The 27,478-nt window shown below is 62.9% G+C and overlaps 2 protein-coding genes across 2 annotated transcripts in view; one reads left to right on the top strand and one right to left on the bottom strand.

Moving 5' to 3' along the window:
• Positions 1 to 27,478, bottom strand: part of KCNN3 (potassium calcium-activated channel subfamily N member 3) — a 121,991-nt gene that overhangs the window by 55,026 nt on the left and 39,487 nt on the right.
• LOC122211581 lies at positions 21,154 to 24,646 on the top strand. Its single transcript, XM_042924811.1, has 2 exons — positions 21,154 to 21,381; positions 23,599 to 24,646. The coding sequence occupies exons 1-2, from the start codon at positions 21,220 to 21,222 to the stop codon at positions 24,163 to 24,165; spliced, it is 729 nt and encodes a 242-aa protein (XP_042780745.1). The 5' UTR covers positions 21,154 to 21,219; the 3' UTR covers positions 24,166 to 24,646.

The following is a 27,478-nucleotide window of genomic DNA, read 5'->3' as shown; positions in this document are numbered from 1 at the left end:
AGGGATGCCAAGGGCAGCCAGCACCTCGTCCCCACGACGCAGCAGAGTGTTCGCGTGGGGGCCCTAGAGCCAAACTGGCTGGGTCCGGACCCTGAGCCCAACACTAACCAGCACTGGGATCCTGGGGACGTTAGTGAGCCTCACTGTGCCTCAGTTTCCTCATCCGGGGACCAGACAGCACCTGCTATGCAGCCACCACTGGGAGGCTGTGACGGATTAGCCTACGCGACAGGCTTGGCCCCGAGCTGGCACCCAGGAAGCGTTAGCGGTTAGGACTCCGGGCACCACAGACGGACGGGGTCCCGCCTTTCTGTAAAATGAGGGTTGGGCCCAGTGATGGCTGCGGACCTTGGGGCCCTCCCCCGGCTTGAAGCGGAGATTCCTACTGCCGTGTGGCCGGGCCTGGCTGGCGCTGGGGTTCACATGTGGGGATGTCACATATGGGGATGGCCCTGGCCCCGTTCTCAAGGACCGTCCCGCCTGAGGATGCGAGGTCAAACAGAACAGCTCGGACGGAGCGCAGCCTCCGCGAGGGGCACCGGGAGAGGGCGCTGAGCCCAGCCGCCAGCCGGGACTCCCCTCCCGCCTCCCCCAGGGCAGCCGAGCAGGGGGCCCGGACGCAGGTTTCCACCGTCCCCAGACACAGAAAGGCCCTAGTGGCTGCTCCGTGGGTGCCCTCTGTTCCTAAGTGCCACCGACAGGCCACGCCATGGCCGTGTGACTGCTGGCCAGACTCTTCCCACACACAACGAAAACCATCCACCTGTGACAACCAGCGTCGGGTTACTATAGAAACTGGGTTCACCGTGGGCAGGAGCTGAGGCAGTGAGTGGCAGACCTCCCAGACTCCCCGGTGGGGAGGGAGACGGGAAGGCTCTGCCCGGCTTGACAGGAAGGTGCCGGCCCCCCCACCGGGGGGTACCACGTGCCCCTCAAGGGCCTGCTGGTGTCAGTTTCCCGGGGGGGGGGGGGGGCCGTGGGGGTCGAGGCCAGTGAGCGGCACTGGAGTGTCTACACCCAGCTATTAGCTGTGTGACCTCAGGCAGGTCAGACCGCTTCCTCAGGCAGGTCAGACCGCTTCTCTGAGCCTGTCTCCACGTCTGTCCCGGGACTGTTAGTGTTGACCCTGCCCGCCTCGGGGGGCCAGCGTCGGGATCCAGTAAGACGGATGATACGAGGAAGTGTGCATCAGCAACCTCTCCACATACGTGAGGCATCCAGGCGGCCGGCCCGGGGGTGGGGGGGGTGGGAGGGGCACTCACACACGGCGTGGGGGAGCGATGGACGGATGGACGGACGGCCATTCCCAGCTGCAGACTGAGAGCCTCTGCCAGATGGGGCTCCAGCGCAGGGACCCACAGGCTGCAGGGTGGCCAGTGTGTCCCAGGAGATCCCACTGCTGTCCCCCATGAGGACACCCTCACGCCCACTCCCATCTGACCCCTGGAGCCCCAGGGCGGCCTCGCTGCTCCCAGACTTAGGAAGGACCCCACCCTGCCACGTCCTCCCTCAACTTCCTCCACGGCCCTTACAAACTGCAGATCTTGGGGCGCGTGGGGGGCTCAGTCAGTTAAGCATCTGACTCCTGATCTCGGCTGAGGTCATGATCTCACGGTCTGTGGGATCGAGCCCCACGTCGAACGCTGTGCTGACAGCACGGAGCCTGCTTGGGACCCTGCCCTTCCCCTGCTCGCGCGCGCTCTCTCTCAAAATAAATACATAAACTTAAATAAAATAACAAATTGCAGACCTCAGTATGTACCCGTCATGTTTCCTCGGTCCTTGTGGGTCTCTCCCCCTGGGACGCTAGAACTGCTCGGACAGTTTGCTAAGGACACCCCTGCCCGGGGCCATCCAGACCAAGCAGATCCGGAGCTCTGAGTGTGAGGCCCCAGCATTGGGTGTTTTCTTCGAGCTCCCCAGCCGACCGAAGCGTCACCGGGCCGGGGGTCCGGCGATCACAGCGGGAACTCCAGAGGGACAGGGGCTGTGTCCTCCGTGTTCCCTGTGACGCCTCTGTGCCCAGCCCAGCTCCTCACATAGACCAGGTGTTTGATGACTGCTTTCCGTGGGGGCCGGCGTGGCTGAGCTCTCCCCTCGGGCTGGGTCTCCTCCTCTGAGGACTGAGGGGCAGGTCAGATGGTCCCCTGTCTGGCTTGGCCCTCCCACCTCTCTCTCCTCCAGAGCCTGGGTAGACGGTCACTGGGGCGAAGGGTGTGCAGGGAGGGGACCGTGTCTCCAGCACCTGGGTGGGTGGTCACTGGGACTTCGGTGACTGAAGGGTGTGTGTGTGGGGGGGTGGGGGGACAGACCATGTCGAATGGAAAAGCGCAATGTCTCTCGCTGACCACCCGGAGCGGAAGTCCCCATGAGAAACTCACTCCTAAGCCTGAGACCAATGAAATACCTAACGATTCATCCGACGCCATGGGAAGGACACCCGCCGATGCCCAGGGGTGGTCCAATCTGGAACAAAGTGTCCCAGGTGAACTTCAAGCCCAGAAAGTTCTGGAGCCAATCTGGAACCAGGATCTCAAGCAGCATGGACCAGAGGGGTGAGGACCCTCCTCCCCTGAGCCCCAGCCACGCACCGTGGTTCCGGGGCAGCCTCTGTGCCCCGAGGATGCGGACGTGGGGGCCCTCGAGGTCTGCTCTGGGCAGCCATGGGGCAGAGGCCTCGGAGGCCCGTCCAGGCTGACCGTGAGCGCCCTCCCACGGTCGCCCCAAACACCGGCCACGTTGTCCCAGATGCTGAGAGCTCCTGTCCCCGAGGTAAGGGTGACCTGGGACCAGCGAGCAGCGCCCTGACTCGAGTCCGCTCCACACGTGACCCTCTGCCACCCGAGCAGCGGATCTAGAGCCCGGAGGACACGCAGCCGTTCCTGCCACCCCGACACCTTCAGTACAACCCCGACAACACGGAGCAGTTAGTGAGAGCCGACCACAGATGTGCAGCGGGGCCCCTGAGCCGGTGACCGCGGCCGAGCGCGGGGCACTCGCGGAGCCTCCAGCGGGCCCGAACCATCTCCCGTGAAGCCCGTTTGCTAACGAGATGTGGATGCTGTCCCGTAATGTTCTGGACGCCGTACGGCGAGTGACAGACAGAGCGGCCGCGTGGGGAGAGGCGGTTGCCAGTGCGTCGTCTGCTGACCCTCGTGGCCTCGTGGCTGAGAGCCACGGCCTCTGGCCACGCATCACGAGGGGGGCCGTCTCACACACTCCCAGCCCAAGAAACGACCCACACTCAAAATTCCCAGTATGATTTCTACCGAATGCACGGGAACTTCACGGCACGGTGAAGTCAGACCAGTGCACGCGTGACCTCGGGCACAGCAGGCACATGCTCAGAGAGCGACGGCAAACGCTTTCCCACACGGAGAAGGGGACGCCGGGCGGCAGTGCGGTTACGACCCGGCCGGTGGCAACCATTTCACAACGTAGATGTGAAACGTGTGTGATTTTATTTGTCAATCATTCCTCAACACAAAAGAGCCAGGCAGGCGAGGACACAGCGGGTACCTAAATATGGGTCCGACATTCGCCCAGGAACCGGCTTGTGACCTCAGACAGCCCCAGCACAGAGAGGCAGGATGGGGAGCCTCTGCGGAAGCTTCTGGAGCGAGGCGGGCCTGGCAGAGCCTGGAAGGCCTGTGTCAGGCAAACCCGGGATGGCCACATTCCTCCCGTCCCCCTCGTACCACCAGCCCCCCCCCCCCCAGCCTGCATCCTCACACAGGGCTCTGCCTCTCCTCCCAGAGGGAGGTGGCTGTTCCCCAGCCCAGAGGGAGGTGGCTGTTCCCCAGCCCGGAGGGAATCCCAGCTGGGCCGCAGCCTTGCTGTGGCCTCGGGACATTAGACGCAGCAGCGGAGGGAGAAGGGGCGCAGCGGGGCACCGCCCGCAGGGAAGCCCGTCCAGACTGCTGAACCGTGCCTCACTCAGCCGGCTGGACGGAAGGGTCCCGCAACTCGCCCGCCCGCCCAACACTTGCCTCCTCCTGCCACGGCCCAGAAGGCACCGCCGCACCCCTCCCGCCCTGCATGCCGGCCTGGCCTGTCGAGCATCTGGGCGCCTCTCCGGGGAGGGGACCCTGACGAGGGCACTCCCGCTTCCCGCACCTCTACCCCATCCCGCGGACGCGGCAGGTCACGTATCCGACAGTAACTCAGAACCTTCAGGAAGCTGCTGTGTACGTGGTGCAGGATCCCGCCTGCTAAGTGCTTCCCACGTGCGAGCCTGAGTCAAAGAACAAGGGCAAGTCGGAACTTACCGGGTGTGCAGGGGAGAAAAAGTGCAGGCAGCTTGGGGACAGTGACTCTTGCCGGCAAATCTGGGGGGTAAACCGATGAGCGGGCAACGAGCAAAGAGGTCAGTGTGAGCGTTCTTGCACTGAACGGCCGGTTAGACGTAGAAAACACCCAATCTATGTTGTTTATGGGGGCGCCTGGGGGGCTCAGTCGGTTAAGCATCTGACTTCGGGGTGAGGTCATGATCTCACAGTTCGTGAGTTCGAGCCCCTTGTCGAGCTCTGTGCTGACAGCTGGGAGCCTGGAGCCTGTTTTGGATTCTGTGTCTCCTGCTCTGCCCCTCCCCCGCGCTCGCTTGCTCTCTCTCTCTCAAAAAATAAACATTAAAAAAAATTTCTTTTCATAAAAAAAAGAAAACGCCCTATCTCCATTGTTTATGATTCTCCAGAAACACTCGCATTTTAGCTGTGGCTCTCGGTGCAGCACAGACAGCTGTGTCTGCGAAGCCGGCGGGATCCTCCCGGATGCAGCCCTGCCTCGGCGAGACCATCCCCACGCTTCCCTCTGAGAGCCGCTCCCAGAGTCGCCAGGCCGCTCACTGGCTCCGGCAGCCCGACTCTGCAGGGCCGTCCGGTCACCCCAGGACCCCAGTCCCTGCGGCGCCCGAACCCACAGGTGCTTCTGGCCGCAGGGCCCGGACGGGCGGTCTGGACAAGCGGCGGATCCCAGAGGCTCCGGAGTCTCCCCGACACAGCAGGACCCCGCCAGCCAGGCCCGGGAGCCCCTGCCCTTCCCTCCAAGGCACACGGGGGACCAGCCTGTTGTGTTTGGAGGTGATTCACCGGATTCACCAGCTCCCCCATTCTACTCGGAAAGGCCGAGGTCTTTCAGTTGCTTTATGTGAGCAACACCTTTCATCAAAATGCTCTCAGCTATTGGGGGAGATCCTGCTGAGACGTTTTCTTACTAACCTGGCAAACTTTGATTCTCGTGCAAGTATGAATTTTTTTTTATTTTTATTTATTTATTTTGTAATATTTTCATGTTTATTTATGAGAGAGAGAGAGAGAGGGAGACAGCATGAGCGAGGGAGGGGCAGAGACGGGGGAGACACAGAAGCCGAAGCAGGCTCCAGGCTCCCAGCTGTCAGCACAGAGCCCGACGCGGGGCTCGAACTCACAGACCGCGAGATCGTGACCTGAGCTGAAGTCGGATGTTTAACTGACTGAGCCACCCAGGCGCCCCTGAATTTTTTTTAATTAAAGGAGAGAAAGCACAAAAGGCTTTTTGTGTTCTCTGCTGTTCTCTCTCTAGAAGAAAAACTCCATGGAGATTTTCACCATTTAAAAAAATATATGCAGAACAAAAGCAAAAGAAAGAAACTAAAAATTTTGTTAAAATCTAGTAATAATAATATATTATGTAAAAAATATATACATATATATATATTTTTAAATCCTAGAGCATATATTATGCACATATACCAGGACTATGGGGGTTTCCATGGAAACAACATCACAAGTCCTGTAACACCTAATTAGGTTTCCCCAAGGACAAGCACTGATTGCCAGGGGTGAAATGCATGTCCGCGTTTGCAGGGATGGTTAACATAAACCTCCCTTCAGTAAACGTGCCGCGGACCTGCCGAAGAAAGGGACGAGGGGAGCGAAGGCATATCAAATGTACCTCTGAGAGAGGCCAGCTCGTTCGGGGACGGCCAGAAAGGTCTGCCCCCACTGCCACCAAGACTCAGTGGCCGGGGGACGCCCTAGGCGGCTCTGCGTCGAAGAAGGAATCCTCCCCATCTGACACCGTCGTGACCGACTGAGTCAAGGGATGCCGGGCCACGTGTGAAGTCCCACGGTGGCTCTCCAGCCCTGCCGGGCCAGGGTCGCCCCTGGTGCCGCTCCATGGGGCAGAGTCTACCCCCAGTCTCCTGCCAGGTGCATGAGAGCCCACGGGGACTCCTGAGCCTGAAGTTTGCTTGGGACGGTCCGAGACCGGTGGTGACCATGAATCCTTCCTGTCCCCAGTTCTCAGAGAATGAAAGCCAGTCCCAGCATTTGAGGGCACAAGTAATCTTCACTCACACAACGAGAACGTCTTCACCCCCGACACGATACCACTGGGGATGAGCATTTAGTCACTGACTATCCATGCACGTCCTCTTCCCTCTCTGGTCCTCGGATCCCTCGTCTGTGACACGGACGGGTGGGTCCATTTGTGATTTTCCATTTTCTCCCAGACATGGAATCGTTTCTTCCAATGAGATTTTTCATATGAGTCCGATATGGGGAAGAGATCAACTCAGAGCTGTTTAGGGTAGCGGTAGGGGAGGGGGTTGAGGCATCCACGAGAGTCCTCCGGCTGGGGCATCGGGGAGGGCGGCGAGGGGCGTTCGAGGGGCTCAGGGCCGGGGCTGGTGCCTGTGCCGAGGCCACCCCGGGCCCGAAAGCTAGGGGTCTGTCCACAGTCCTGTCTGGGGCATGTATCTATGGCAGCAGCGGCTGTGTTTTCTGGATTGTCCCCAGGTTAGGCCAACAGGACCCTGCCACTCCATTGTCTCAGCTGGTCTGTCCTACCTCCGCCCACCTTCTATGGCAGCCCCAGGCCTCCAGACTTGCTCTGAAGGGGTTTCTGCAGGCAACAGCCGTGAGAAGGGGTCCAGGGGCCAATGTTTGGGAAGGTCTCCTGGAGATTCACTGTGCTTATTTGCATACGAAAGTTTCTGAGACTCTAAAGAAACCTGCTCAGCTTTGAGCGGTGGTTTCCCACCTATGTGACCATGACTCTGGTTTGGGGGGAGTGGTGCTCAAGATGGACTTGGAAAGGCGGGGTGCAGGTGCTGAGGGGCGCCCCCAGACACCCACACTCGCGTGGCCCGGGACAGCGCGGCCGCGAGCTCGCCGGGGCCTCCGTCCGCCCTCCCGTCAGCCAGGCACGTCCACGGGCTCTGAGGAATTCTACTCAAAGTGGCACCGGGCGCTCACTCAGCGGCAGGCACCGCTCTGGCCGCTCCACGGACACCAGCTTCTCCAACCCCCGGGACAACCCCGTGGGACGGGCCCCATTATTATCGAATTAAAGATGAGGAAACTGAGGCCTGAGTTAGCGACTCGCCCAAGGTCACACAGCCGGAAAGTGGTGGGGCTTCTAAGCCGTCTGGCTCCAGGGTCCAGGTGGATTAGCTTTCCACCTGCTGCCGTAACAAATTAGCACAAAGTTCATGACTTAAAACATGTTCTGCTCTTCTGGTTCTGGAGGCCGGAAGCCTGAAATCGGCCTCGCCGGACGGAAGCCACGGCCGTGGGCAGGGCTGGCTTCTGCTGGGCTCCGCACCCCCAGGGGATGTCCCCAACCCCTCGCTTCCTCTCCCGTCACCGGTTCTCCTCCTTTTATGAGGACACGTATGATTACGTTCAGGATCCCCCCGGAAAATGCGGCATTTATCTCCCTGCCTCGAGATCCCGAGTTTGGCCCCATCTGCAAAGTCCTTCTGCCACACAAGGTGATATTCGCCGACCCCGGGGACCAGGCCCCCGATACTCTGGGGGGCCGTATTCAGCCTGTCACACCATGCTTTCAGCCACTGTGCTACACCAGCCTAATTTCCTAAACAATTCTGGGAGGACGTTGCCGTTAACCCTATTCTAGAGATCAGAAGGCCAGGTCTCTGAGAAGTCAGTGAGCCGGCAGGGGTCACCCAGACGGCAAAGGTCGCAGCCACAACACAAGCGGGGCCTGCGTCTGCCGCTGGGGGGCTCGGGGCGCACAGGCCCCTGGGGGCTCCGAGCAGGTGCTGTTTTTGTTGCCCCCGGAAACCTGACGAGGGCTCTCGATCCGCCGAACCCACGAGATGCGCGGACACTCCACCGTTTGCGGATCCTCTCCGGGGTTCGCGGGCACCGGGTCGAGAACCCTCGCTCTCGAAAGCAAGATCTCGGAGAGGTATTTGCGCCCCGTGTTCACTGTAGTTTACTCCCAGCGGCCAAAGATGGAAGGGGTGGCCCCAGGGCCCGTGTCAGCGGACAAGCGGACGAGGAAAACGGGCTGCGTACAGAAGATCACTCAGCTGTATGAGGAAGGCGCCGACTCTGACCCGTGCCACAGCACGCGTGGGCCCGAGGACACTGTGCTAAGCCAGACACGCCTGCCACAGAAAGACAAACCCCACCACGCCACTTACGTGAGGCCCGTAGAGTCGTGCAACTCGTAGAGACGGAAAGTAGGTGGCGGTCCCGGGGGTGGGAGGAGGGGGACGGAGTTTCGGTTTTGCAGGAAGAAGGTTCTGGAGACGGACGGCGGTGCCGGCTGTACAACACATGAAAACGTACCTAACAGCCCTGAAATGTGCACTTAGGACGGGAAATTCTGTGTTGCGTGTTTACCACAGTGTTTTAAAAAGGAACGCTTGCTTAATCCGAGCGTCCACGCGGGGAGCGGTCACGTCTGTCCCTCCTGTGGCTGGTGGGAGGAGGGGGCTCCACGGCCCTGCGCCTGTCGCTGCTGACCGCCGGCCCCTCTAGAAGCCCCGCAGCCTGGAGATCGAACAGCCAGCCCAAGTGTAGTCAGAAACAAGCACGGTGAAAGCACCGAGGACAGGCAGGAGGAGGCGGCAGGACGAGCGTCCAGCTGCTCACGTGGCAGAGAATGGTTCACAGGAACCTCTGAAGGGAGCGCGGGCACCCATGCGCATTTTGCCAAGAACCCGAAGGCCCTCTGACTTGGTAGCGACCACGCCACGCACGGCCCTCCCGCGGCCACGCACACGGCTCTGGGCAGTGCTGTCCCCGCCACCAAGTGAGTGGGGTCATGAGATACCTGAGGATTTTTTTAAACTTCTCTGCTGTTTGCAGGAATCCAGAAGGAAGAGCCAGACCCGCTCCAAGACTCACGTCCCCTCGGGCACCGGGCCAGCCTCTCGGATAGCAACCCACCTGCCAGCCTGTCTAAGAACATCCTGTCCGGGGAAGCATCCTTCCACGGGGCCAGGGGGCAGCATGGGAAACAGCGTGATGCAAGAAAATCCGTGCCAGCGCGGCAGGTGGAGGGGAACGACCAGCGGGGGTGGGGGGGTACCGGGGGTCAGCGCTGAGCGGGGCAGAGGGGAAGGACCAGTGGGGGCTAGGGGGGTACCGGAGGTCAGCCCCAAACGGGGCGGAGGCACAGGGGCATGACGGTAAGTCCCGTCTGCGCTGTGGTATGAATAGGTGTCCTCACTGCAGGGATCTGGAAGGGGAACAAAGGGCCGCGACATGGCTGACGGGTGTCCCTCTGAGGCCCAGCTCGTCCCCTCCCTGCGCCCCTGCCCTGCTTCTGCAGCCACGCCACATCCTCTCCCCTTACCAGGGAGTTGTGTTAAGTGGCCTTTCATCCAGCGACAGAAGGAGGTGGGCTCTCAGTGGAGCCCAGTCTATAAATACAGGATAACAATAGGAACCAGAATGTTCCACAGGAAACCGGCATGCCTCGCCCTCCCCACACAGAGCACGGAAGATTTTCACAGGGATTTCTGTGCACGTCTTTCCCAATTACAGTCCCAGAAAGGCGATGGCAAGCTGGTGAGTTTATTCAGGTGATATCCGTGAGACATAGTTCTCTTTAAAAGGAAGGAAATCTGCATGTTTTGTTATTCCCATCCTTCATTCCGTTTTAACTGGTCCCTGAGAGGCTTTAACTACGGCAAGAGGGATTTTGGTCACAGAGATGGCCAAACCTTGCACAGGAAGGGGAGCCCGGGGTGGGGAGGGAAGGGGGGGTTGAAGAAATCCGCCCCCCAGGGAAGTATTTTCTAAGCAGAATCCCGACCCGTCCATCTGGGAAAGGAAGTCCTCTCCGGTCTGTTTTGATGGAGTCGCCTTCTCTTGCCTGTGATCCAGGGAGAAGTTTGACGTTTCTCTATCCCTGAAGGGGTCTCTGCGTGCACGTGAGCACTCGCGCGTGCACACACACACACACACACACACACACCGGATCAAGGGCAGCTCCTCGGCCCCGCACCAAGAGCAGGAAGCCCCCAACCCCAGACCATCCCACGAGGGAGCAAGCACCCCGAAGCCAGTCTGCCCATTCCAAACGGAGACGGACGGTTCCAGAAGAAAGGGCTGTTTAAAAACTGTAATAAATCATGTGCCCCGTGAGGTGTCAGACATGCAAACAGCGAACGCAGTCAGAATTGCAAGAGAAGCCGGGTTTTCAGCCACCAGCAGCCGCCCGGTTCCTTCTGGCCTCAGCACAGGCCCAGGGCCGCGCCAAGCAGTGCGCCCCCGCGGCCGGGGTCCCGCCTGTCTGCCGCTTACAGAGGGGATCCACCTGGATCCCCATCCCTGCCCCTGCAGCAGAGGGGAAGGGAGAGGGCCGTGGGGGCTGGGGCGGGAAAGGCACCCGAGGGTGTGAGGCTTACAGGCTGGGATTGGCAGACCCCTGTGAAAGGCAGAAACCACGTGCCTGGGTCAGCAGTTCCTAGCGTAGACCCCGACTTTTCAATTACTCGTTAATAATACTTAAAGTAAAGGAAGAATGCACCAAATCAGTACTCAGTCTTGTAACTTATTCAAGAGGCTGGGAACTACCCCCGAGGGTTAAAGGGCGGGGGCTGAGACACAACCGGAGGAACGGCCGGCCAGCGCCAGACCCCAGCTCCGCCCGGGGGCCCCACGAGGCTTCGGTGCCCCCACCCCCGCCCCCCGGGCACGGAGGGGGCACAGTGCCAGGAGCTGCAGACGCGGAGCTCGGTGCTGCTCAGGGCCTTCCGCGGTGCAGGTGACCACAGGTGGCCCGCTCATGGCCTGCCGACCGGGGCGGCCCTCTTCCTCGGCAGCCGCCCCCGCCCCCTGCCGGTCCCGTCCCTCCTCGCTCCCTCCACTTTGCCACACTGGCCGCCTCTCAGGCCGGCGAGCTTTCCCCCGGACACGCGGGGTCTGCGCGTGCTGCTCCCTCAGCTGAGAACGCCCTTCCCTTCACTCCGCGCCAGGTCGGTGGCTCTCTGTCCCCGCCAGCCAGGGCCACCCGGCTGCTCGTGGCACGTGCGCGCTTGCAGTCTCCTGGTTATTTGTGCAGCTACGAGACGGAGGCCAGGAGGCCGTCAGCCGCTGGCGGGAGGGGCCCACAGCCGAACCTGCCTCCGGGGTCCCCCCCGCGACGCCAGGTGCTTAGTGAAGAAGTCGATGGGCGAGAAAGCACCTTCGGGGGCTGCCCGGCAGGAAGGACACTCCGTCCTGTGGAACCGGGCCCGGTGGCGCGGGACCCCACAGCCGGCCCTGCTCCCGCGTGGCCCCGCGAGGACTCTGGGAAGACACCTGAGCTCCTGTGGAAGGAACACCGGCGTCACTTAGGCACGTCGGCTCTGCGAGTACCAGGCCCGTGGCCTGTCGTGTGTCACCAGCCCCCTCTGGGGACACAGCCGCAGCCGGGTCCCCGCAGCCCACAGCTCTGCAAGGAGCCCTTACGGCAGTGGCTGAGGTGGACACCACCTCGGGTCACTCGTAGAACACTCTCTGAAATGCCGCCCGTGGACTTCGGGAGAAGGACATGCCAACGTGTCCGGGGGACAGGGCACCGCATCCCTGGGGCCTCGGGGCCTGTGCAGCTCTCGGCTGAACAAACGCGGAAGCCCCTGAACAGTCACCTTTGAAATCTGGGAGCCCCGTCCCCTCCCTGACCGGCGTCGGCCGGAAGAGGTGGCCGCCCCAGGCTGACCCCCTGACCCCCTGAGAGGGCGTCCTGGGTACACGCACGGGGATGTGTGAGAAAGGGGACACGGCAGAACCACCTCTGTGGTGACGGTGGTGAGGCCCCGTCTACTGACCACACTGGAAAGAGGCCGGGCCCTCCCAGCTGACATCTGGAAGGAAGTTGTATATAATTTACTCGATTGCCAAACATTCGGCGACACGCGTCTTCTCTGAGACACTGGATAAGGCACTGGGGGGGAGGTGTGCGGCTCAGGGAGGCCGGAGCCTCGAGGGACAGTCACCCAGACACAAGCATCGCACCCAAGAGGCACAGGGGGTGTGTTTGCGGGAGGCCCGCGCTCTGCAAGGGGGAGGGCAGGCTGGAGAGTGAGCCAGGCGAGGAGGGGCGGTGGGAGCAAAGGTGCAGAGCCGGGGCGCAGCAGGGCCGGGGACGTGGGGGGGCCGGCACTGCGTTCAGGGAGGGAAGGGCACGGCCGGACGTGACTGCGGAGCAGGGCAGGGCCAGGCCGCGGCCGCCTCGCTGGGAGATGGTGGTCCAAGGACAGCGAGGCGCTGCTGAGGTCAGACGCGTGTGTCTGTCGGATTCCTCGCGGCGACGCAGGGGGGCTGGGGGTGGGAGGGAGGCGAGGAGGCGGGGTGCCAGCAACGGGGAGACGACGGGCGGACATCGTGAACGCCCCCGTCAAAAAGTATTTTCTCTTAGAAGATGCTCACTCAGCAATGACAGAGAGCTCATGTACGCTTGAGTGCCCCCAGGACGCTTTCCCTGGCCTCCACCCCGCCCCCGCCTCCACCCACCCCCCACCCCCAGCCTCCACCACCCCCCACCTCCACCCCCCTCCCGTCTCTGCACCCCCCCACCTCCACACACACACCGCCCCCCCGCGGCCTCCACACTCCCCTGCCTCCACACCCCCCCTCCAGCCTCCACCCCACCCCCGCCCTCCATCCCCCCTCCCATCTCCGCATCCCCCCCCACGCCTCCAACCCTGCCCCCGCCTCCACCACCCCCCACCCCCCCACCTCCACACCCCCTCCGGCCTCCACCCCCAGGCCTCCACCGGTATCTGATCCTCCCCCCTGCCGGCCTCCACTGCTCTTTGTTGTTGGTCGGTCTGCAACGCATTACGTGAGGAGCGTCCTCCCCGCCCCCTGTCTGCGATCGGCCGAGGGCAGCACCCGCCTTGCACACTGCTCTAAATTCCACCTGCCAGGCCTGGTGCCCGCCATGCCGCTGACACCCAACCACACACACGCGTGCTTTTGTGCACACACAGATGTGCAGGTGTAATTTTTAATTGCGTCAACAATTTAGGTGCAGCCACTGCCCAGCTACAATTCATCTGTCCACAAAGACTCAGCGAACTGAGTGCAAATTCGCAGTTTGGGGGACGAGTCACGACTCGAGACCTGCTGTGTCCATAAAGCCGTGGGTTCAGAGGTGTGTGAGGTGGGGGCCCCGGGGGAGGAACGTGCCCGCCCCCTCCCCCCCCCGGGACGCTGCACAGACTCGCGCAGGTGTGCGAGCTGCTTGTCATCCAGGGCGGGACAGGACGTGGCGTCCAGAGGCACGGACCCAGCTTGTCTGATCGTATGGTTTGCTTTTGTGATGAATGGTCGGGTTTTTCAAATGAAGCTGGTGGGATCGAAACAGCCATTAAACCAGGAAATGAAAAGGGCGTTTGGGAGCTGGGACCCAGGCGTGAGCCGACCGTGCGTGCGGAAGCAGGGGCTGTTCTGCCTGCCTCGTGACGCACCCCGGACAAACTGTGACCTTAAAAAGCTGGTCTTCGACAGAGCCCGCTGGCTGCCAACGCGGCCAGTCCCACGAGAAAAGGGAGGAAGGCCGCCCGGGTTCTCACCTCATCTCTCCCAAGAGCAGGAGGCAGACGCATCCTCCCTTGGGGTCTTTCAGTGCCCGTATTCATGGTACCATATCACCATGCACGCTTCGGGCAGGGCTGTGCTGACTCCTGGAGACAAGCAAAGACGGTGGGACAGACAGAGTGGGGTTCAAATCCTCGTCCACACACCAGCTGTGCGGTCTGGGAGAGCTAATTAACCCATCTGAGACTCAGTGTCCCGAGGAGGCAATGTCGCAGTCCGCGGGGGAAGGAGGGATGGATATTGGGAGAAATAAACATGTCACCGAAACCACCAGCCCAAAGAGGTCTTCCTGGACACCCCACCCTCCCTGGGGCCCCATCAGCCTCCATCGCCGCCCCACTTTGTTCTCTGTCCTCGTCTCCACTGACAGGGGCCCACCCGATCCTTGTGGTGGCACACCTTCCCCACCGGACAGAAGCTGGAGGGCAGGGGTCGTACCCGTCACGTTCATTGTCGTGTCCCCAGTGCCTGGGAACGAGCGAGCACCCTTCCGAGTTCTAGTACCTGAACTTGGACGGGGAAGACAGCGCCGGGCACACAGTGGGAGCCCAAGGGCTGGTGGTCAGTCCGACCCGGACACCTGGGCGGCCCAGCGCGTGGAGCCGGCAGCCAGCTCTGGCCAGGGTCGAGTCCATAACTCGCCGTGTGGACTTGGGTGAGTCTCCTCCCCCTTGGGGCCTCAGTTTCCTCATCTGTTCAAGGAGGAGGGCGGTCTGAAGATGACCGTTGGGGACCCTCCAGCATTCCCTGGCCACACACGGGCTCTGGACAGGACAGGACCCTGGGAACAGCCGGCCCCGGCGCATGTGTGACCCTCAGCTCTGCAATCCCCATGCAGGAGAAACCAGAGGCCTGGGTATGGCTGCTGGGAAGAGGAGGGTGTGGGAGGAGCCAGCAGCCGCCGGAAGCCCCCTCCCCCACTCCCTCAGTCTCACGGCCCAGCATCAGGCCTGGAGGGTCACCAAGACTTACCGGGACAGGGAAGCTCACCTCTTAGCCTTAGACCTGGCTTGAAAACCCAGGAAGGAAGTGGGGAGGCGAGGAGGGGAGGAGGGCAGGAAACAGGTGGGCATGAGCTAGCTGGTGGGGTCCTCACGGCAGCCTGGCGGTATCATTACCCCCCATTCACAGCCCAGGGGGCACTGGTAACACCCGGAAGCGGCCAGTGACAAAGCAGGAAACACAGCCGAGCCTTCACCTGGACGCTCCCCACGCGGAGCACCATGGTGGGCATTCACCCCCAGCCCAGCACTCAGGACTGTTCATCAGGGTTCACGCCAAGCGTAAATCAAGGCTGCTTCTGGAGGAGGCGTCGTCCCCTCTGAGGGAGTGACAGGTTGAGAAGCGCTGACGTGCCCAAGGACTCCGGGGGGGGGGGGGGGGGGAGCACCTGCCTGTGCACCTGTGGCTCCGTCCTCACCACTGGTGAGCAGCTCGGACCCCACACGAGGAGAAGAGCTGGGCCCCGCGAGGCACCATTCTTGCCGAGGCCACGCAGGCGGGCGGCGCGTTATACGACCCTCACACGCACCGTGCTTCTCTTATGTTAATATAATGTTTGGCACACAGAAAGCACGCTGCATGTAATGATTTTTACTGTCACGAGACCGCGAACGCCATCCAACGGAGACGAACAGAGGCACATGCCCTCCGGTCTCAGTCAGCACTGTCACCAGACGGCCAGGGTCACTCTCTGTGACGGGGCCAAAGCTCAGGGTCACTGCTACTCACTGGGTGAATGCCCGGCGGTCCCCCGCATTTGCCTGTCCCGGTCAGGGCCCAGTGCAAACGGCCCCGTCCTGGTCAGAGCCTCCAGGCCCACAACCTGAAGCTGCCAGGGGTCCTGTCCCCTCCCCTGCACGGGATCACGGAGGAATTCAGCTGAACATGCCCCAAAGACTGGCAGGTGGGTGGGGCTTAGCTCCCAGGATAGCCGGGGGAGACCCCCCCGGGGACAGGTGCCCTGGGGACAGGGAGGCAGCGGCTGGCTGCAAGCCGGCCCTGACCTGCACCAGGCAGAGTGCAGGACCCTAGGACGGTCACCGAGATCCCTTCTGCAGCTGGACTTAAGTGGCTTTGAGTGCTGGGGTATCTGGGGCTCTGCACCCCAGGTCAGGAGATAGCTGCCCTGCCCTTCACTCTCTGGACAGTCCTGGGCACGTCCCTTGACCTCTTGGCCCCCCCCGGCCGCCCCAGGGGCTAAACACCGGTCTAGTCGTGCGTCTCACGTGTGGGAGACAGCTTTGCAGAAGCGTAGAGTCCTGACCAAACATAAGGGACTCTGACTTTACTATTTCGTCACTGTGCTGTTTCGGATGGTGTCGCTGGCCGTGTTCATACGGAACAGATCACATGAGCAGCTCACTCTGAAATAAAAGGACGGCCTTGTCCCTCCCTGTGCCCCAGCCGGCGGGTCGCCCACCGCCTGGAACCACGAGTGACCACCCACCCCTGCCGGAGAAGAAGCTGTACGTTCCTTCCTTGACCATCCAAACTGTCGAATCCCTGCTGGGGCAGAGCCCAGGGCTCCTGCTGGACACCGTGGCGGCCTCCGTCAGTCTCAGAGCGCGGCGGCCCCACGGCAGGACACGCACGAGGAAGCCAGGGCTGGCTCGGGGTTCTCCTGAGCCAAACTCTCACCGAGGAGATGATGCTACGGGCCTGGGTTTGCGGTGGGGTCCCTGTGGGCAGCTCCAGAGCTGGCCTGGTGACACCCGGCCAGAATGCGGGACCCGCAGGGAGAGCAAACAGCACGCAGCCCTTTGCAGACCCCGCTGGCGCCTCCTCCCTGGGCACCAGTGGTGCCAGCCGGCCTGAGGAGGGGTCTTCCCGGGCGCCCAGTGAGCAGCATTCCTTCTTCCCTAGAATCCAGGCTTCCCCAAGAGACACCTGCTAGGAGGAAACACATAAAAACTCTACACTGAGCTGGCCGGGGGTCTCCAGCCTCCAGCCTCCTCTGTTTGAGACTCTGGGGCAGACCAGGGGGAGAGGGAGGGGGAAGACCCCCCCACACCCAGGGGCGGCCCTCCAGTCTTAGGTGGGGAGCCCCGCTTCTTCTCTCACTGTCCCTGACTAAAGAAAACGGTTCGTCTCGGAGAACGGGAGAAGGCCCTTTGTGTTCTGAGACGACGTGTCAGCACGCAGTGACCACTTATGGTCCCAAGATGCCCCTGGAATCGCTTTTTAGTCCTTTCTACGCACGATCACTAGGGGCAACCTCCCTGCAGCTTCTGTAGAACCCACTCACCGGAGGGACGGAGATCAGAGAGCGAGCCAGGCCAAGAGGACAGAGGCCACACGCTCCTGCCCCCTGAAAGGAGAGCTGACCGAAAAAGTTCTCTCAACAGACACCTACTTCTTCTCTTTTCCACGGAGGAACAAAACCTCTCTCTGACTGACCTCTCTCGCGCTTCAAATGATTGCCACTTTCGGGACTTATTTTTAAGTGCACTTGCCTTCGAGTGGGGAGCAAACCCCGGGAAGGGGTCAGCCCCCCAAACGGCCCAGGTTGGGGGAGGAAGCTCCTGAGAAGGGCCCGAGGGGGCGCCCCCTGAGGGTGTGCACACTGAGTGCCCGGCCTTCGGGGCCCTATGTCGGCTGGGGGAGGGGTACTCAGTGGGGAGGCAGACAGGGGCAGCGGGGGGGTGAGGATAAGGAGTGGGGGCAGGTGACTGCCCTGAGTCACACACTGGCACAGACGCTGAGCGGAGTACCCACTGAGCACCACTTCCTGGACCGGTCACGACCCTTCATGATGGCGCTGAAACGACCCTGCCTCTACAGAGGAGGACACAGAGGCAGAGAGGCTGAAGCCAGGAGCCCCTGGCTCTAGAGACCCTCTGGGCCGCCTCCGGGCCGCACTGTCACCCAGACCGGCAGCACATGCCCTGCCGCGTCCGGGGCTCGATCTCCGCTCAGGACTTTGCATAAACGCAGGGAGGGGGCGGGCAGGAGCCGGTCTGCGTCTAGTGACCACAGGGCTGGTCGTCCGGCTCAGGGAAGTGGCTTTACCTAGAAGTCACCGAAGGCGAGTCTCTCCCTCCCCTGACCTGAGCTCTTCTCCCCGTGCAGGCTCCCCGGGACCGGCCGGGAAGAAGGGACCCCACCTGTGTGGCGCAGGGCTTCCTGCAAACACGACACGAGTCACATGACGGCTGCAGCTGAAGTCAGGCTGCGCCCACACAGGCGGCTCTAACTGCTTCCGATAGGAAAACCCTCCGGGTGGTGGGTCAGGATCGACACCTGTCATTTCGGTAACGACCTGGTATCATTACCAGCTCACCTCACGGCCCTTATAAGCCCTCTCATCACCCGGGTGATTGTCTTCAGAAGCAGAAAACCTCCAAGCCTGTCGGGCAGACAGGAGCTTCCTTCTCTGAACGCATGTTTTACGCTTGGACCCAAAAGGGTGTTGAGTCCTGTTTCCAAGCGTGTTCGACCAAATGGGGACAGGAAGTGATGGTGGGGGTGGGGGGCAAGGCAGCCCGAGCACAGCTGTTCGCACAGCTGGCGGGTCTGTGAGCCGAGCAGCGGGTGGAGGGGACCCAAGGGCTCCTCTGCAAAGCGCCCCTCCCCTCGACGAGTGGGCCGCCTCCTCTCCCACAAATTCACGGCACAAACTTCCCACGTGTGCACGGCTGGCCCCGTCCCGGGCGGTGGTGAGGGCCCCTCACTTGCGGGGCGTGTCCCCTGCCCGAGGGCCGGGGGCTCGGGTTCACAGGCACGCCGTCACTGGCACGGAGGGTCCGAAGCCACACCGTCATCAAGCTCTCGTCCAGGCCAGGCTCTCGTGCACCCTTCCCCCGTGGCGTGGCCGGGGCTCACGGCGCTCCTGCGTGGCCACTGCGATCCGCCTGGGGTGCCGTTAGCAGCAGAGCTTAGAGGGAAACTCCTGGATCCAAACCCAGAACGCGCCGTCCACGTGCTACATTTTCTTTTCATAAAGGCCCCGTTAATATTTCAGCCATTATTGATTGAATCCCGGCAGCATGAGAGCTCGGTCTATCAATCTGTATTTCCACCTTGAAAGGCACCAGCCATGAAAACGTGGAAGCTTCGAGAACCACAAACTAGATGAGAAACGGGCCCGAAGGGAAGTCGGGGCCAAATGAATAAATGTTGTGTGAGCTCTGAGTGGCCGAAATACGGCCACATGCTGGGGTTTCCCAGGCCCCCGCGTGGACCGGGCAGGTGACGGAGGGTGCGTCCCCTCCCCACTGAGGCCGACCAGGATTCCCACCGCACTGGAATGTTGCACCAGCCCCAGGAACTAAATTTACCCTGAAGGGACACCCGGATCAGAATGTTCTCTGCCGCACGATCCTGCCCCCGGCGCCCTCGCCCTGTGTCCGGAGCCGGGCAGCCTCCAGCCGTAAAGCTCAGCCCTGTCAGCTCCACTCGAGAGCCATGCGCACGAAGCCAGCCCACAGTGACAGGCACCGCGCATCCCATGTGAAAGGGGGGAAGGCTGGCGCAAGTGACACAGGACAGCGGCGGGACCCGGGGAGCGAGGCCGGTGTCGACAGCGCTCAGAGGAGGGTACAGGGAAACCTCTGGGCGGCCGGCTCCCGCGCTGGACGCGCCACCAGCAGCAGGGGCCGCACGTGACAGTCTCAGCCTTCGTCTCCCCTGCGCTCGCGCCTCCTGAGCCCGCTGTGAACTGAGAAGCCCCCACGGCAGCCCTGGGTGACGACACTGACCCTGAGGGCCACCGCCAGCCCAGGCCTCGGGGACAGGGGCCCCGTTTGCCAGCACTCTGGAGGGTGGCCCAGCCTCTGTGCGTCCCCATGCCTGCGGGTGGCAGGCCGCGGGCAGAGCAAACGCCTGCTGCAGGGGAAGCTGGGGCTCCAGGCTGCTCGGGAACCGTGTGTTTTTAGGCGGCGGCTGAGTCTGGGAGCAATAAGGGAAAGAACAAAATTGCAAAACCCCAAGGTTCTTGTAAAGGCACCAGCCCAGCCTGCTCCACGTCTAAAAAGACCCAACAGAGCGAGCCCCGCGAGGCCCCGGCTGCCCGGGGGTCATGTCCCGCCAGCGAGGACCCTGCTCTCCCCCACCCGGTGGCCACCATCTTTGTTCCCCAGGAGGGAGACGGGTCCACGCTTCCCCTAGTGGCGCTGATGCCAGCTGGGGGCCAGAGGCGGGCCCGTCACCTCCCCCATCTCCCCCACCCTGTGGGCTCAGCACTGAGTGAGGCTCCCTGGCTCACGGACGACGCTCCACTGACGCAGCTGCGGGACGAGCTCCCTGGCCTCCTGGCCCCGGAGCCCCTTCTGAGAGACGAGGGCCACCGCTGTGCAAGCAGGTGCCGACCCCCCACTCCTGCTCTCCGGCCTCCCTCCAGCCCACCTCTCACCGCTGCCGCGCAGGACCTGCACCCCGTCCCTGTGCCACGGCTGCCCGAGCACGTCCCTTCCCCACGGCACCCTTGCCCCCGCCGAGCCCCAGCCCTCGAGGCCCGTCCCAAACGGCAGCCGGGGGTCGCGCGGTGCCCACCGCTCCCTCACTCTGTAGGTGCCCCAGCAGCGGGCAGCCAAGGCAGCGGTGGGACTGGAGTGCCGACCTCCCCATTCGATCATAAGCCCATTCGGGGCAGGGACCGGGCCGTCCCCGCGGCGCCTGGCTCGGAGTGGACCTTCAGTAGCCCCGCGTCGAGTGCCATCGTCAGCTTCTGCCCAGGCCTCAGCAGAGGCGGAGAGCGGTGGCAATTTCTAACAGAGGCGGGAAGACAAAAACCACCCTGCCCACCGCCTCCCCCCATTTCCACACACGGTGGTGGCCATTTCTCGGTGCTCTCAAACCAGTAAGGTTTCTGGCACATTCTAGCAAGAGGCACCAGAGAGGGCTGGGAGGAACCTTGGGAGCATTTAGTCCCTGGCCTGGCTGCGCAGAGGCGGGGGCTGAGGGCGGAACAGTGCTGGCTGGGCGGAGCGGCCTTGCGGCGCTGACCCAGGGGCCGGGGCCGCTCTGCACCGGGCGGACGGCTCCACCGTGGCTGGCCACTGATCCCTGGTGTGTGGCCGTGGCCAGCGGAACCATGGGTCAGCAGTCGCGGCCGAGCCCAGCTGCCGTGACACAGCCCGTTGGGGCAACACCGTGATGACCCAGTCTGCTGGTGGCCAAGTTCACGGACGGTGGTCGCACAGAGAAGGCGTCCGCCCGGTGGCTCGCAGCTCTGCGCCGCACTGAGCACGGCCCTGTCGACACCGGCCACGTGAATGCAGAGCCGGGCTTGTTGGGGGAGGGGCATAAAACCACAGCCCACGGGAGGCCACGAAATGCTCAGAACCAGAAAGATCTGCAAATACTGGAACTCCTTTTTCTCCGTTCCTTCTGTCTTTAACCCAACGAGAGGATTCTCTCCCCAGATTCCATTCCTGGCTCCACATTTGTATCAATGGTTTGGATGAAGCTGCCACAGTCAGGCCCACGGAATGTGGGAGGACAAGAAGGAGGCCACCAGATGCACAGACGAGACCCGGACAGGCCAGAGGCACAGGCCGAGAAAGGCCGGGGACAGAGGAGGCCTCCGCCCCAGAGAGCCAACTGTGCGGCAAGGGTAGGAGCCTGGGCCGGGGGTGGGGAGCCAGGGGCTTAGCGGCTCTGCGACAGAGCGTCTGCGCGAACATTAGATTCAGGGTGAACTAGCGGCCGGAAGCCAGGCAACGGCACTGGCTGTGGCTGCGGGAACGGAACGGGAAGGCAGGCGTGTGGCCCTCTGTGCTGCCCAGCTCACACCCCTCGGCAGGCACAGACCAAGGGGGCCCAGAGCAGAGCAGCAGGGGCAGGGCGGACACGGGGCCCCAACCGTCGGGGATGCTCCGTGTGCAGGGCAGAGGACCCCGGAGGTCCGACCAGGGAGGCGGGGGTGAGGCTGCCGGCCCCCTCAGTACAGCACAGCCAGGAGGAGGAGGGAATGTGGGCGGGGAGACAGGAAGCTGCCGGCCTGACCCGCCCAGGCCACTCACAGCCCAGAGTCAGCGTCTAAAGGGAAGGCCAGATGCAACCCGGGCACACAGCTCAGGGTGGAGGCGGCTCTGAGGGCCGGGGGCCAGGCGGGGAGTGTTCAGGCGGCCGGGATTGCTGCCCTGAACGTACCGGACCCCATCTTGGGGCGGCCCTGGGGCCCGAGGGGAGGACGGCAGGGAAACCAGGGGAAGGATAGGGTTTCCAATGAGTAGGAGAAGCACCACAGAGCAGGGCAGAGGCTGGGGTCCCCCCTGGAGGGGCTGCCGCGGGGTCTGCTTGCTGTCTGTCCCACGCCGGACTCTGCCGTGGTAACACCTGCCGTCTGGGGAGTGGAGCCCCGTGGCTCAGCCCGACCTCCGGGCTGCTTTTCAGGCCCTGTGGGGCCGGGAGAGGAGGCACGGTCGAGGGGAGAGCTGCGTCCCCGAGGCAGGAAGCCTAGTGGGCCTGCGGACAGCTGGCCGGGCTGGAGCCCAGCCCGGTGTCCCCTTGCCACACGACACTGGCCGTGTGTCTCACCTCTAGGCCTCAGCCGCCTTACCTGTAAAACAGGGATGATAACAGAATCCAGTCCCGCGACTGTCGTGAGGCTTCCCCGAGGTCGTAGAGGGCACGAGCCCGGCACACAGAGATCAGCACGCGGAGGGGCCACCACCATCGTCGGTGGGTTCACAAACCACTTTCCAAATCTAAGCTCGGGGTCGCACCCTGGGGCCTGTGACGCTGGGCCGGGGACGCAGGTTCAGGGTCTGGAGTAGGGCCTGACGGCGGAGGCGGGAGCCTGGAGAAGGTCACCTCCCGGAGGAGTGTCCACACCCACGGGCCATCGGGGGGGCATAAGGTTACACACAAGGCGACAGTCTGCCCTGGGGCCGGACGGGGACGGCCAGCTGTACAGCAACGTGCAGGAACTCACTTAGAAACAGCTAAAACGGTAAATTTTGTTATGCATGCTTTACCACGGTTTTTAAAAAGCGCTTTTAAATGGCAAAGTCACAGCTTGGCCCGGGTCTACTGGCCACAGGCCCAGCATCCTTCCCGCAACCCCGCAGGTTTGTGCCAGTGTCGTGTTGGGAAAAAGGCGAATCGTACTGAGTTGTCTAACTCACAGGCTGACCAAGGAGAGCCCAGGTCTCCTCCGGTTATTGGGTTTTGGAGAACCCGGCCAGTGGTGACTTTGCCATCGTTCCTCCTAAAAACAGGACGACTTCATTCCCGCCACGAAGGACACGACCACGCTCAGACTGCTGGTCGTCAGGCGCGGCAACGACACCGTTAACTCCAGGCTGCCGTCCAACCCCCAAGTCCTCAGGGAGGGGTCTCTTCACAATCACTGTGTTCCTACCACTTCCTGCGGCGGGGACGGCCACGTGGGCTGTGCCCGGGGGGAGGGGGGCTCTCCAAACACGCGGCAGTGGTGTTCACTGGCCTTGGGGCCCAGGCAGAGCTCAGGGGGTCTGGTGCCGCCCCCGACGGAGACCCACCACATGGGCAGAAAAGATCAGCAGCTAAAGACAGTAGCAAGCACAATACTAAAGGAGACAAACAGGGTCTGGGCAGGTCGTGGACGGCACACGTGGGCCCTCTCAGGGTCACAGAATGCGACCCGGGGCTGTGGCGAGGGGCAGTCTGTCCTCATGGAAAGAGGCCGGGACTTGGCACCGGGAGGAAGGGAGGTCGGTTACAGGCTTTAATTACCCTAAAAGCTTTCAGATGTCTGACCGGTTCATCCTCGTAAGACTTGTAAGAGTCGCCTTTAAACTAAGATGTTGGAGCCAAAGAACTGTCTTTGTGACTTTTCCCGTTTCAGATGCGAAGAGGGGACGGCCAGTCCCCAGGAGGCTACGTGGAGGGGACGGCCAGGCCCCCGTTGGGCAGAGGCCAGGCGCTCAGGGGAAGGGCAGGAGTGCCACCAGTCTGGGTCCCTGTTACCGGGCCCGCTCACGGCTCCTTCCCGCCATCCTCCCCTCGGACCCTTCGGACACGGAATCCTGATACGATCACAGGCCCGGGAGGCCATCTGACCCCGTCTGCTCCCTCCACAGAGGACAGCACGGCGAGGACGGAGGGCCCCCTCCTGCTCTCGCCCGAGCTCACACGGAGATCAGGCCCCTCGAACCTCGTAGAGGTGACCGAGGCCAGCGACAGGGAGGCCCCCGGCTGGGGCAGCAGCGTGGGCAGCTGTCTGCAGACCCCTCGGTCCACTCAGCCCCCCGAACTGGGATGGACGGTGATGTCTTGCACCCTGGAATTTCAGCGGAAGCTTCTTGAGAAGCGTGTCTCTGCCCCTCACTTCACAGGCACTTCACTGACACTGTGTGGTTTCCGAGGCGACGCAGGGCCTGGGGGGGAGGGGGGGAGTGCTACCAGGTCCTGAGCCAGCAGGGGGGCCGCCTTCCTCCTCCTCCCGAGACCGGCTTCCCTTCCATCCTGCTGCTGGTGTTCGAGGGCAGAGGGCAGCCCTAACCTCTCAGACTCCTGGAGCTGAGGAAGCTTCTGGAGGCCCCGGCAAGAGGCATTTGCATAGGAGTCCAAGAGCTCCCAGGGCCGAGTCTGCGGCCCGGACTGTCCGTCCCGCCGGGCAGGTCTCAACGCGCCCAGGGCAGCGCTGTGCACACCTGTTAACAGTCGCTCCACACGCTTGTCGAGCAGCATGAGACAGCATGACATTTCCAAGCGACAGAACAGAAGGTCCACACAGGGGCCCCACAGGCTCAGGGAGCACAGCAGGCGGGAAAGCCCTCTGCAGCAGAAAGGGTTAAACCCCAAATGTCACACGGAGACCGCCAGGGTAGCCTGGTAACCATGGCAATCGACTGCCAGCTGCACAGGGAGGGAGGCCCAGCGGGCAGAGCGGCAGGGCGGCGGGCAGGGCGGCGGCCGCAGGCTCAGTCTGCACAGAGGCTCTCCTGCCCAGTGAGGGGAGACCTCGGCCCGCCTGCCCCCACCTGCTCTGCTGGGCGCTCGGCTCTGGGACACAACAGTGAGTCACGTCGTCCCCACCGCACAGCAGGGAGCCGGTGGGGCAGGAAACAGACGCTTGATTCAGGGGTCAGGGCCAGGGCCAAGCCAGCTCCCCGCCTGTGGACTGTGGTGACCGGGGAGGCTCCTGGAGGTCTTGGGATCTCTGGGGTCCCCCATCCGGTCAGCCCAAAGGGACTGCCTCGCCCAGCCAGACACCGGCCCGTAGGAAACGTCACCAGATGTGTTCGAGGACACAGGCCCAGCCCCACCGGGGTCAGGCAGCCGCCACGTGGAGGACAGACGGCCCTTCCTTCCTTCTCCGCCGCCCTGAGGTGCCCCAGGCCAGTTCTGTCCGGACGTACAAGGTCTCCGCTCCCGACAAAGATGGGGCTCGGCTAAAGCCTCATCTCCCTGTGAAACTCGCCCCCGTGGCCACACGGTTTCACACACGCCTCACGTCACGGCGCTGAACCTGGTCCCAGCGCATCAAGGTCTTGGACAAGCAGCCTCCAGGGGCCGAGCGCCTGACACCCGCGGTCCTCAGGGGAGAGGAAGGGCGAGGGCCCAGAACCAGACTTGGCCTGAGGGGTCCTCCCTTCCCCAGTGGGACGACACCCCGGCTCAGCCAGCACGGGGCCCCGGAGCCTCTGGCCCGTCCGCCTCCTGCGAACCGACGCCCGTGTCGCAAATCCAGGAGGGCGCTCCGACCCACGGACCCGTCGTGCCGTGGGGGTGAGCCCGTCTACAATGTGAGCTGTCTGCTGAATGCGATTTACGTCCTGTAATTTGGAGGAATTTCCCCGTCGGCTGAGGACTTGGTGGCATTTAATAAAAACACCCACTTAACACACACCTGATAGATCACCGGTGTCCATGCGCTTGGAGGCCCCCAGCTGGTCAGCGTCACACTCCAGTCGGGTCCGCACTAGACGGGAGGCCCCCAAACAAGAGCGGGAACCTCAGCCTCACTGTGCACGCGACCCGTGAGCACGCTCACGTCAGCTCCCTCCACAGCTCCGTGGCGAACTTCCCGCCCCTGCTGTGTGCCCGACGGCTTCACCCGGCTCCGCTCCTGCCCCCAGAGGGGTGTGTGCACGCCCACCCCGGCCGGGCTCTGAGCCAGGGCACTTCCCCTCCCCCTCCTGCGCGCTCCTGGACCAGAACCCGGCCCCTTTCTGGCAGCCGGAGGACAGCAGTCCCCGGAAAAGTGGACGAGGACCCTCCCTCCGCACTGTGTCTGCTCCAGCTGCTATCCTGGCGTCCCCGCATTCGCAGGCGACGTCCCAGGAGACTGGCCCGCACTCACCACCTCGCCCCCACTCTGCCCGGCGACGGATCCCGCCACGCCTCATGCAAATGACCAGTGTCCCCAGCTCCACAACAGGGTACCGGTCTCAGCCCCACCCTGCGGAAGGAGATTGACGAGGAGGGATCGGAGGGATCGATCGAGTAACTTGCTAAGGGCTGCCAGACACACTAAAATGTGACAACCACCGCGGTTCGAACCCGAGCTCGCTACTCTGAAGTCTGTTCTCTGGCGACCCGCCTTCCGGGACAGCACCAGGGGCGTCGGCCCAGCCGTGGCTCCGCTCAGGGCGGTCAGTGGAGAGCGCTGGGCCCCTGCGCCGGGCTCTGCACGGAGTGGACCCTGTCGCGCGTGGTGAGTGCGAGAGGGGGGCCGCGCCAGGGGCCCCGACACCACACGCGGGTCTGCAGCCCGGGGAGAGGCGGCCGGCGCCGCCACGGGGCCCGGTGACGCCAAACCGCACGGTCCGTACACGGTGCGAGGTCGGCGGCGTTTTCAAAGTTTTGGTAAATAAACAAAAATGCGTTGGGTTTTGTGTCTTCACTTCCTTCCAGGAAGGTCACACTGGCCTGAGGATAACAGACGCCTGAGCCTTTGAAAGCCCCACCCTCTAAACAGCCAAGGACAAAACCCGAGGAGAAACGTGGCAGGGGCCGCCTTGTGGGACACCTGCCTTTGTGGCTCAGAAGCGCAGTCGGGCTGAGTGCACGTTCCGGGAGACCCCTTCCTCTCCGCAGAGGGGCGGACTTGCCAAAAACCCACGCTGCCTATCACGGGAGAGTGTCCCTCGTCCACAGGAGACCCCTGCACCCACATGAGATCCCCCTCACCCAGAGGAGACGCCTCGTCCACAGGAGACCCCCCTCACTCACCAGAGACCCCCCTCGCCCACCGGAGGCCTTTGCCCACGGGCAAGCGTCCCTGTCACAGGCGGTACAGGTCACAGAGGTACAGAGGCTCCTGCACGGGTGGGGGTGGGCACCTGGTCACCTCTGGGAGACATCCACACCTGCGGCTCCACAACAGAAAGCCACCCCGTTTCAGAATTCTGCCTCGAGAACACAAGTCATCCAGACTGACACTAGGAATACCATTCTAGAAGGTGCCCCAGGCTTCTGCGCACCGGGGGGGAGGGGGCGCAGACACGGTCATCTGGTCCCTGCTAAAATTGAGCCAAGTCAACAGCAACCCGTGGGCAGTGGGGAGTCTGGGAGCACGTCCTTCACACAAGCCCCTGACACCACCCCAGGGAGGTGATGGGCCACACCCTGCCCTGCTCCCCCTGAGGGCGTTCCCGGCCCAAGGGGGGGCGGGGGCCCTGGACGCTGGCCAGCGTCCAGGCTCTGGGGCAGCCCGCCTCCGCCCTCAGGAAGCAGGTCCCCGGCTGTGCCCAGACCTGCACCGGACAATTACAGAATTA

Source organism: Panthera leo, chromosome F3 (genome assembly GCF_018350215.1).
Source record: "Panthera leo isolate Ple1 chromosome F3, P.leo_Ple1_pat1.1, whole genome shotgun sequence".
Lineage (NCBI taxonomy): Eukaryota > Metazoa > Chordata > Mammalia > Carnivora > Felidae > Panthera > Panthera leo.
This window is presented reverse-complemented; position numbering and strand designations above follow the sequence as displayed.